Raw genomic sequence first — 11488 nt, 5'->3', positions numbered from 1 at the left:
AGAAGACTTAGTGATCTTGGGGTGCCCCAACTAGACTCTAGTTCAGTGAAAAATACGGTATTTTTACTAAAGAAAATGCGCATATGAAACTGGTGGGTTCGGTACCTCACAAAAGGTTAAGAACCACTTGTCTAGAGATTCTGTGTAAATGATGTGACTGACCAGAGGAAAAACAGTGCAAACAAATAGAGCATGTCTTTAAAATGAGTCTGTAAGTCTCTATACTGCATCAGAATCCATCAGTTTATATTTAAACAAAAATAGGTTTGAGCATAAAACACTTAAATTAGCAGTGCTACGTTAGCTTAGCCGCCTGGCTTTTTCTTATTACACAATTAGTTGTGATAGTAGATTTTATGTGAGCAGCAGAATAGAATAATACACTATAGAATATTTTTTCTGCACCTTTACACACCACAGTGTTCAGATTTTAATTGGTAAGAGATTGTAATCATTATATGCTACCTAAGTTGATACATCACACAATTACAATGAAATATCTACAAATTGGTAAAAGTTCAAGGGTCTGAATACATTTGCCAGAAACTGTAAATGTGACAGTTTTCAGACTTTTCTCCTTCACCCACCTGTCGATGAATAAAAACGACGGATCCCAGCAGCCTCCACGTCCCTCCTTGTCGATCCACATGCAGCATGCGCAGGATCTGCAGGAAGCGGATGCCCCTGGAACAACACAGGGCCACCTTGTCGGTCACATTCATCCGAGTCCGCGTCACTCGGTGAATCAGCTTCTAAAAACCGTTACGGTACCTGATGGCGGACGTGGCGAACACCTGCCCGTTTGACCCCACGCCGAGCACGATGATGGAGGCAATCACAACTATTAAATCTGTGAGAAAGAAACGGGAAAACAAGCAAAAATTCAACTTTGAGATTTAATAAAATGGCGAGAGGCACAAAAAAATTAAATTAGCACTGGAATCATCCAATAGGTGATTTACGTATAAAAACCACTTTTCATTGCGACTTAATGAGAACAAAAGAGAAAGGCCAGGTGCACCTATGATTGATATGGGCTTCCTGACAAAGCGGAGGCGTCCCTTGATGCCCGCATATTTGCTGCGGCAGCCGGCCGACCACAACCGGACCACATACTCGGTGCCAAAGAACAAAACCAGCACGATCTCCTGTGGAGCACAATGCAGAAAGGGTTACCTCAATCCACAGGCTCAGAGACAAAACAGCAAAACGTACACAAAGGACGATGGGATGCAGACGCAGACGGCACGTCTGTCCTGAAAACGGCAATAACGGCGCCAAGCATTGACGCTAATTTAAAGCTACTATTATTATTATCACCAAGATTTACAATGAGATATGAAGGGAGCAGCGACAGGTGTGTGAAGAAGAAGAAGAAGAAGAAGGTGTTTATATAGGATTTAACTGACAAAAGAAGTGAATACGATGCAAAAACACCAAAATCTTACCCAGTATTTTTGTGCAGTCTGTTGTCTTAGTATTACACTGCCAAAACACAAGATTTTACTAAGTGTTTCTGGTCTAGTTTCTAGTGCAAATATCTCAGGAAACTTGAAATACGACAAAAATAGCTTCAAAGTAACTTTGAGATGCTTGTTTTAAGTAAATAATTCCTTAATATTGATGAAAATGCACCAGTTCCGCTGGCAGATTATTTCACTTATAACAAGACATTTTCCACCATGTTATAAAATAATTTATCTGCCAGCAGAATGAGTTCTTTTTCGACAATATTAAGGAATTCTTAAAATAATCATCTATATCTTGCTGGAAAGTTACTTTTGAGATAGTTTTGCCTTATTTCAAGAGTACTAAGATATTTGCACTGGAAAATAAACCAAAAATACTTAAGATTTTATGTTTTTGCAGTGTGCACTTGAACTAAGTCAAAACTAATCTATAGGAAACGTTTCAGCAAGATATAGAAGCTAGTTTTAAGTTAATTCATTAATACTGATGGGAATAGTACTGCAGTAGTTATAAGTGAAATAATCTGACACTAGATTAGTCAAAATATTGACTTTTTAAAAATCAGTATTAGCTCTGATTTCTTGCTGAAGTTACTTGTAAGTTAGTTTCGTCTTTTGTCAAGTGTGCCAAGATATTTGCACTAGAAACTAGACCAAAAATAGTCTGTAAGATTTTGTGTTTGTACTTACTATTGGGCTGATCTTTTAACATTATTGGAGGGTTTCTGACTTAAATAACAGTATCTGGTGGAGATCGTTTTCCTAGACACTGTCTTTCCATAATATTTAGCCGCCATAGTGCCTGCTGGAGCCATTGGCCACGTGGGTGGCCTCCTTATTGACTGCACTTGCCTGGGCTGCCCGCTCCCTGACCACCCCTCGTATGAAATGTAATACCGACAGCCCTGCTGCAATAACACAGCGGCACCGGGCTGCAAAACAATGGCCTGTCCATCAAAAGTCTTCCTCTTGGAGGAGAAGTCTTACGTTTCGGTCGGGGAACAAAAGATTCCTGGTTGGCCTAACCTTGCTAAAGTATTGATGCAACTCTGCAATGTGATAATTAATGGTTGTCAAACTTTTTTCTACAAATATAAATCTGAGAACTGTTTATGTTATCCTGTGGTGGACTGTATATACACATAGAATATAAAGATTTAAGACCTGTGATTAACAAATTAAAGACCAACTTACTTTTTTTTATGAATTTAAGACTTTTTAAGGATGTGTGGTCTCATCTGATCAGATTAACGTCTTCCACATTCGTGCTGTTTTCCTCTCAGAAAACAGATTTTCTTGCTTGTTACGTCAGTTTAGGTGAAAGGCAGTGCCTTAACAGGTTTAAAGTTTGGAGGTTATCGCTTACAAATCTACGCTCTTCAAAATTATCTAATGTACCAATTGGGTTACGTCTCGAGAAAATAAGGTGTAGTAGATTTTACTTAGCAATGTTAATGTAAAGGGGGTTGAACGTAAATGCAAAGTCACCAATTTTTTTAGCTTTATTTGCAAAAAGTTTGAAAACAATGCCTCATTCACCTCCCATTTTACAATCATCCACTACTTTTGTTTTCACATTAAATTCTAGAAAAAAAAACAGTATGTTGAAACCTGTGATTGTAATGTGATAAATTATCAAAATGGGGTGTGAATTCAAAGTAATCTTCAACAGTATATTAATTTTTGATAACGATGCGCTCCCTATTGGTGATAAAGTAGGATAGCTTCATCGTGAGACAGTAGCTAAAGCACAACCCCACACACTCAAATACACACACACTAAAAAAACAATAAAAATAAAATAAAAACACAAACCTATTCAGCTTTATGACAGATGGATGAAATCCAAAAGTCAAAAGGTACACATGAATTTGGGAAATTTGAAGAGATTAGTCATAATAATTCCATAAAATGGGTCACCCAGATGTTGGGGGGGTTGTAGCTGAAACCGGCAACTATGTTTACTGGAAACAGCTGCCTGATTGTGAGACCGTAATCTCATCAAGCCAGGACGGAGGACGAAGCACATCAGAAGAGCATCATGTGAAAATGTGATTAGACTGCATAGTGTCTCACTGGAGAGAGGAGAAAACACACACGAAAACACGCACACACACGCATGCACACACATTGCACACAGAAAGCCACCTGGGCTGCACGATGACGCCGTGCGTTTCCTAAAAGGTAATAAACTTCAGCGTGATCAGCTTCCTGTTAATGCTTCCAAACCTAATGAGGATTTATCTAAATCATTTAAATGCCACACTGTTTAAAAACAGATTTACTTTGAAAATTTTCTCTTATTTTACTAGGAAATAATTTGACCTGAATGATTAGGCTGACAAGTTTTTCTATCTGAATTTCAACGTTCCCGTTAGGTCAGCTTTAAATGGTTTTGAACAGTTTTGTTCATTATGACACATTAACAATGAGCATTATTTTACTGAAAAACAAAAAATAAAATATTAGACTCATAAAATCATGTCTGAGTTTCTGCAGCTGGTGTCTCTAGTAAAGACTAAAGCCTTAAAATAATTTGTATCACAGCAGAAAAATTTCACACTTGAGCAAAATCATAAAATAATGGGAAAAAACATCAAGAAATGATGGATTTCCCCCCCCCCAAAACTAAACAAATTTAAAAAAAATATATATATATTTTATTTTGCAATTCTTCAGTAAAAACAGCTCCCCTGTGTCGACTGGACAACCCTCAATCTTCCCTATTACGTTTCACAATGATAGCCGACATTTTGGACCAATTTCCTGCTGAAAACGGAGTAATGGCCCACATTTAGCTTTCTGTTGAGACTTTTATTTTCATTTCAGATTTCAAAGAACTTATGACAAAAAGCATTGCACCAAAGTACAAGGGGCTTTTGAGAAAACGAAATAAATCAAACTCGACAGGAGCCATAAGTCGATGTTAAGCATGTCACTTTGTTTTTAAGCCAAACCAACATGACTGTTTGCTGCATAACCTGAATCTCATCTGACCAAACAGTTCAGTAGGCCTACATTAGACAGCATACAGCACACAATTAAATTTTTTTAATGGTAATGCAGAGAGAGAAGATTTTCCTCAGGCATGCTTTCATTAGATTTTTAGACTTATTGATCTCAAGATGCCTCTCTTTGCTGCAATTCTTCAACCATGAGCTTTGGAGATTTAGTTTACCTTTGTTACCATCCTGTTCACTCGGCATAAATATAGCAAGACCAATATGGTTCTTCTTCAGCTTATTGGCCACTGACTAAGAAAAATAGAAATCTGCAAGATGTCACGTTTAAAACACGCGGAAAACAGGAAGATTTTCAGCAAAAGGTCCTGTCAAAATAAATAAAAGCACATATGAATTTAAAGCATGCATGAATGCATTATTCAGGGCACCAATCATTGTGATTTTAATACAAAATAATTACTTTTTAACATGTATAAATAACGGTAATCAACTGGAATTAGTTTTGAATACCAAAAAATATATATTATTATATTTATAAAGACCATTAAGGCAAATGGCGGGGCTGAACGAAGTGCTGCACCATACAAATCTAATTTAAATTTAATTTAAAGATAGATACATGTCAGAGAACAAAAAGGTAAAAAATTGTGCAAATAAATAATAATAAAAAAAAAAAACAAAAAAAAATGTTAGCAAAAATTTAACTGCAAAATTTAGCTTCAGCAATAAAAGTTACATTTATCTTTTTAGATTTTTCACAAATCTCAACTTTAGTCAGCTTAAAATTAAAAATCTACTTACTTTTAATTATTTTTAACATATATGTGTGAATTTGACCTAAAGACATAGTCTTTACTCCTTTTTAAAACACCACTAATCCCTCTAAAAACCACTCACTTCTCGTCTTGCCGAAGGTTTACAACAATATGTGGCAACATAATCTAATTACCAGCATTTATGCTTATTTAAGCTGCTATTTCAAACAAAGTGAAAAGGTTGCAAAAGTCAGCAGAACCTGAACCCGTGTATTTTATTTTATTTTTTTTTATTTTATTTTTTTAACAAATATAAGTGCAGAAGAGAAAGGCAAACAAGATAATGCATTGGAAGTTTGTGTGACTGCGCGCGCGCGCGCGTTTGTGTGTGTGTGTGTGTGTGTGTGCGTGTGTGTGTGTGTGTGTGTGGGTGTTGCGCTGCCCAGCCTGACTTGCTTGACTTTGGCAGCTGCCCCGAAGGCCAAATATCCTCAAGGACTAATGTCCTCTGTGCCGTCCAAAACAAGCAGCCTGTGATTCAGCGATGTGAGCTGACCCTGAACTTTCTAAGTTTAGTTACTACCACCAGCGTTCTCCATCAGGACACACCAGCCCCTAAAAACATACCGACACAAACTGCACAGAGTAATAAAAGACAAAAATTGAAAAAGCAGATAATATCTTATTTTACCACTGATATTAAACCTATTCCAATTATTTACAATCCTGCAAACATAAACATGCAGTCAGGTGTGCAAACTTTGCATTCATCGGGCGATCTTTCTGCAGAAAAAGTTCAAACCTGACAGTTTAGGGGAGACCAAATCAAACAAGAAAAAAAAAAAGAAATAAAGAAAAGTGTGATAGTAGGTCATTAAAGTGCACTGACCAAAAGTTTACAGAACACGGTGTCCTCTCTGGGCTCTGGCTGGAGGTACTACGTGTGTGTTTGTGCAGCTTTTGTATGCGTGTGCGCACTGTGTGCATGCATTCAGGAGCTACGTGTGTATTTATATATTCCCTCTGTGCTGGCAGGAGACGGATGATGCAAGCTCTTTGTAGGGTTTCCAAACAGCGGCCATAATTTCTCTCAACCTGTTGTAAGGCCTCGATTTATTGCATCACTTAGCGGGCCTTAATAGACAAATAAGCCACAAAGAAGTCAATCTAACCCAGCGAGTATCAGCAGGCGCAGTCTGTGCGGAGCCAAGTGGTTCTATATGAGTGTGACCATGAAAGCCTTAAAAGACATGCAACTATTAAGAGCTTTGGGTAAGTGCAGTGTAAGCAGTGTGTGTCAGATTGTTTGTGTTAGCTAAAAGTCATTAGTCTCCTAAGTTTAGTAATATCTTTAGAAGGATCAAGATGGCCGGCAGGGTCAATCTTCTCAAACTAAAATCTTACATCTCCATCCTGTGGCGAAAAATGGGTACTGCATGGCAAGCTCCTATTTCTGTTGCCCCCTGACTTGTTTTAAAATTCGTTGCACAGCAAATATACTGTTCACCAATACAACTACTATTGACTCAGTTTATATACGTAAGTGAACAGAAACTTAGACTGAGTTTTATTTAGTTTGTGGCTCAAATCTTCTGTTTTGAGCCTTGGTGAAACCAGCACAGAGTATGTTCAGCTTCTTTTCAGATGTTAAAATGTCATTTAGTGAATTAGATTAAAAGCAGTTACATTTTTCTAACCAAAACAGAAAACATATTAAAAGTATCATCAACTTAGAGTTAGGAACTTTTAGTAAAATTCACATATTCCAACTGGAGATGTCAGAGTTTTTTAATTAGCCAATTTGAATTTAGTTGAGCTGTTTTTCCGATTCATTGAATGGATCAAAACTAAGACCTCCACAAACTTAAGTCTATAAATGTTTTAACCATCACCCACTTTGCTATGATGGCGTATTAGGGCATTGTAGATAGAAAAAAAAAGTAGTAAATTTACACCAAAAAACTCTGAAATTTTTAGATTAATTTCAGAAATGTAGAAAAAAATCTGAAAAATTCTGAGCTTGAAAAGCAGAAAATTTCACATTTGTATCTATTTTTCATGTTTTTTGAATGTCTGTACAACAGAAGACTATTAATTTAGAGGGACAAAAGTAGAAATTATTTTTCTGAGTCTCACGAAGTCAAAAGCTTTTTCTACAAATTCTCTGAGATTAATCCCAAAATTTCTGAGTTTTCTTTATAGAAAATTTTTGACTTTTGAAACTCAGAAACTTCCAAAAAATTGTCTAGAAAATTTTTCAGATTAATTAAAACATTTCTGAGGTTTTGGCACAAATGTACCCCTTTTCCTCTGTCAGAATGACACAAGTAGGCCGTTATTACTTTGTTCCACTTTCCTCAGATTGATAAAAAAAATCTGATAAGGTCTGCAGGGCACCGTTTGTCACTTTGGGCAAATTTAAAGGAACAAACATATAAGATTATTCTTCCAATTCAAAGATACATTATTAATCCCATTAATAATTAAGAATTTCTTCAGAAGCAAATTAAGTGTTGCTTCTGAAGAAATCTAAGACCTAAAATGAACAGAAATTTCTCTTTGTGATTAACATGACATTATGAAATTACTTAAACTCCATGTGTTGTTCTAAATAAAGATCTATATAAAAAATACTCACCATCCAAAAGAGCGTTCCTGTAGCAAAGTCTGCATATTGTTCTATTGTGGACAGAACACTGAAGATAAGACACACCAAGACCATGAGGAAGCTGCAGGGAGACAGAGAAACCGATTATTACTCTGCACCAAAGTTTAAGATGCACAAAATGTTAACATTTCAGACTCAAAATCAGCTTTATTCACCAGCTTTGCACGCACAAACAGCAGGACTTCAGTTCCACTTTACTGTCCATGAAGACATTTTAAATATAAATGAACAAAAAGACTTGTTGGAAAATAAAAAGTTTTTTTGGGGGGGAGTTTGTAAATATTTGTGTATTTGAAGTTTTTAGTAAAGAGGAAGAGAAGGTGGAATTAGTGCAAATACTCATGGCAAATCTTCAGATTTGCCATGAGTATTTGCACCAGGATGTGTGTGGTCTGCAGACATGTTAGCTGCCTGGAGTTTAGCTTGTAAGGATAAGTATAACTTTTTTGGTGTGAATTCAGATTGAAGTTCATGATGCACCTTTGCAGAAACTAGCAACCAAATGTTAAAAAAAAAAAAAAAAAAAAAAAGGGAATCCAGATGGGATAATGTGAAAAACCAAAGAATGGAAACTGTCATACTGTTATAAACTCCTGGCAGTGTAAGGTATGAATTTAAGCAAAATGCCTCCAACCAAAAGACAGAATAAATCCTTCAGCAGTTGGAAGTTTGAGGTGCTTTGTCTCAGTTTCGCTTTGTTTTCACCGACCGGCCCGTATCATTAGCTGACAGGGTGTTTCCACATCTCCTAGCAACGGTGAAACATTCCGACGAGACGCTCCATCTGTCAGTGTACATACATCGTCTACAAATACGGCCTCCTGAGCTAAACATACACGGCCGGCTCACCTAACTGAGGATGGAAGAAGAAGAAGAGCATGCAAGAGGAAGGTGGAGAGGAGGAAGACCGGAGAAACTAGTTAAGGAAAACAGAAAGCAAAAAGCGGAATAAAGTCACGGCTGAAGGTTTTTTTGGTGAATGCATTCATTGCAGATTGTTGTGGAGAGTGATCACAACAGTGCATGTCAAGGTGTGCAGAATCTTGATTCACTAACTTCTTAAAAGTCTACTGATCTATTTAGCAGGATGATGGCACGTATGTCTGAAATCTATTCCTACAAGCAGTTATTTACTCCAAAGAAAATGTTTTCAGTCGTTTTTGTAATAAAAACAGCCTCCTTTACGAAAAATGTGCTGCTCACAATCTTCCAGCTAAAGCTGTGGTCACCGTTGCGTCTCGTCTTGACACGCATGTTTGTGCACCTGAAATTGTACGTAACGTGGGCCAAAATGTTACGCGGCTCATCGACTAAGCTTGAGTTCAGTCGATGAGCCACTTTCACTCTGTTTTTTATAGTGCGTGTTTATTGAGATGAAGGCCGTAACATTCTGTGCACTCTAGGGTGGAGAAAGTTAACGGCTAACACTTTCTATTTTTATTTGTTATTTTTGCTCACGCTTAATTGGCAGGCATTCACTACACAGTTAGTTACTTTGCAGGTGCAACATGAGGCGTTTGGATGAAAGCCTTCTGATTAGGATGGCTGGAAAGTCTGTTGAAAAATATCAAAAATTCCAAAAATAGTACAAAGATGATCAGCGGAAAACTGAGGCACAGTGATTTTCTTTGGAACTCTTATGTATGCAAAATAAAAGTGAAAAAAATGTGAATATTTTGAAATGGTTTGCTTTCAAAATGGCAAAAATTACAAATACAAATGGCAAAACTGTATCTGAAGTCATTTATCACCACATTTTAGAGAAAAGGACATAGCACAGGTGTGTTTTTAGGTTCCTACCTGCTATATTGCAACTCGTTGAACCGATTTCACGGTTTCCACAGAAGCTCTCGGCTGCCCGCGTTTCAACTTTCTTAACACAACTTTCTTGGCACAGCAAGGATTAACAGTAATCCCAGTTAGGAGCATTTTCACTACGCGAAGGGGGATAATCCTTGAAACCTTTTTTAAAAGCCTCTCACTAACATGACTGGCAGTATTTGCATGCACCATTATGAAGATGAGAGTCACTTTGAAACACACACACACACGTCACAGGATGCATTACAACTCTGTGAGCTGCAAGGACTCCATGTCACATGTCAGGAAGGTTAAGTAAGAGTTTTCACTTTTCCTGCCCTAGTCATGATAATGCAAATAGCTAAAATCTGATATCTACATAGACTGCAAAGAAACATAGGTATCCCCACCGCCCAATCTCCGAAATTAAGTCTGACTGAAAGTTTTAGTGTTTTAGGCAATGAAAAGTGGCCCAATTACCAAAATAATGACAAGAGATTCTTATAATTTTATAAACTTTTAGACAAGTTTGGTTGCCCAGCTGACAGTGGGTTAATTCACAACATTTGAGAGAATCTGAGGAACACTTCAAATTCACTACTGTGACATCAGGCAAAAAAAAAAAAAAAGCAAATGAAATCAGACAAAATATTTGCAGTAAAACTGCTGATCTTCTATCAACCTTAGTGACCTTTATAATTCAAGGTCCTTAAAGAAAGCTGGGATAATTTGTCACTGATCCCAGAGACACTACGCCCAGCTGAAGCCGAAGCCAGTGAGAAATTCATTATCTGCAGTGAAATGGTGGACAGCATGGGCTGAAAGGCCTCGAAGCCTCTCCTCCAAAAGCAAACAGCCAAATAAGTGTTTGCAAATCAACGCCGAGAGGAGGGTCTTGATTTTACCAGGCGTCGTCTTCTGCTGCGATGCAACTAAAATTAAACCGTTTGGCAAAAAACAATCAAGGGAAACAACTGCAAGCCCGGGGGCACGGGGTCATTTCACTGCACTTCACACGACTGATGGCGTTACATGGAAAGAACGTTATGCGTAAGTATTAACGCAGCAGCAGTCAGAAAGCTAGTCTGGACACAAATGGTTCTTCCAAGGGGATAACGACCCAAAGAGTGCCGCCAGATTAGTTACAAAGCGGCTTAAGGAAACGGAGACACTGTTTTTTGGAAAGGCCTGATCTCAGTCCCACGCGAAATACTGCTCTTGTGAGAAGAGTTTTGTACGAGCAAAGCGGTCTAACAAATCCGACTCTGTGACACCATTTCCGTCAGGAGGAATGGGCCAAAACTCCAGCAGCAGATGGTGAGGAAAAACCCCAAAAGGTTTGATTCCAGTCATACAGTTTAGAAGAGAATTCAAAGTAGGATGAAGGAATTCTGAATTTGAAGGAAAATGATAAAAAAAAAAAAATTACTCCAGTTTAACCCTAAGTTACCTAAGAAGTGAAATATTTTGTTTAAATGTCAGAGAGTGAGGAACACAATGCAGCAAATATCAGGTTACAGATAGACTCCACAAGCCACTGAGTTTTTCTTTTCTCCTGGAAGAGAAACGAATCCCTGGATCTGGATCCTCAGATGATCCAGTCAGGAAGCAGAAGATATGCTTTGCTTGACAGATTACTTTCCCTTTCCACAATTTCATGCCATGCGAGGTTAACGCAAACTGAAGTGATAAAGAGGAAGACTTGGAGAAGGAGGATTCCCCCTCTCTCTCCTCTCTCACACACACACACACACACACACACACACACACACACACACACACACACACACACACACACACACACACACACACACACACACACACCCCCCCCGC

General features: G+C 37.8%; 1 protein-coding gene across 1 annotated transcript in view; it reads right to left on the bottom strand.

Moving 5' to 3' along the window:
- kcnq1.2 (potassium voltage-gated channel, KQT-like subfamily, member 1.2) overlaps positions 1-11488 on the bottom strand; it is a 230990-nt gene that overhangs the window by 195997 nt on the left and 23505 nt on the right. The window contains exons 3-6 of the mRNA XM_015051688.1: positions 7826-7916; positions 1022-1148; positions 772-850; positions 588-684 (exon numbers count right to left, since the gene is read on the bottom strand). Coding sequence (XP_014907174.1) covers positions 588-684; positions 772-850; positions 1022-1148; positions 7826-7916 — 394 coding nt within the window. The remainder of the gene's footprint in view (positions 1-587; positions 685-771; positions 851-1021; positions 1149-7825; positions 7917-11488) is intronic.

Source organism: Poecilia latipinna, unplaced genomic scaffold (genome assembly GCF_001443285.1).
Source record: "Poecilia latipinna isolate Pla-1442-1.1 unplaced genomic scaffold, P_latipinna-1.0 Scaffold1061, whole genome shotgun sequence".
In the NCBI taxonomy this organism is placed as follows: Eukaryota; Metazoa; Chordata; class Actinopteri; order Cyprinodontiformes; family Poeciliidae; genus Poecilia; species Poecilia latipinna.
The sequence above is the reverse complement of the archived record's forward strand: the minus strand, read 5'-3'. Positions and strand labels throughout refer to the sequence as shown.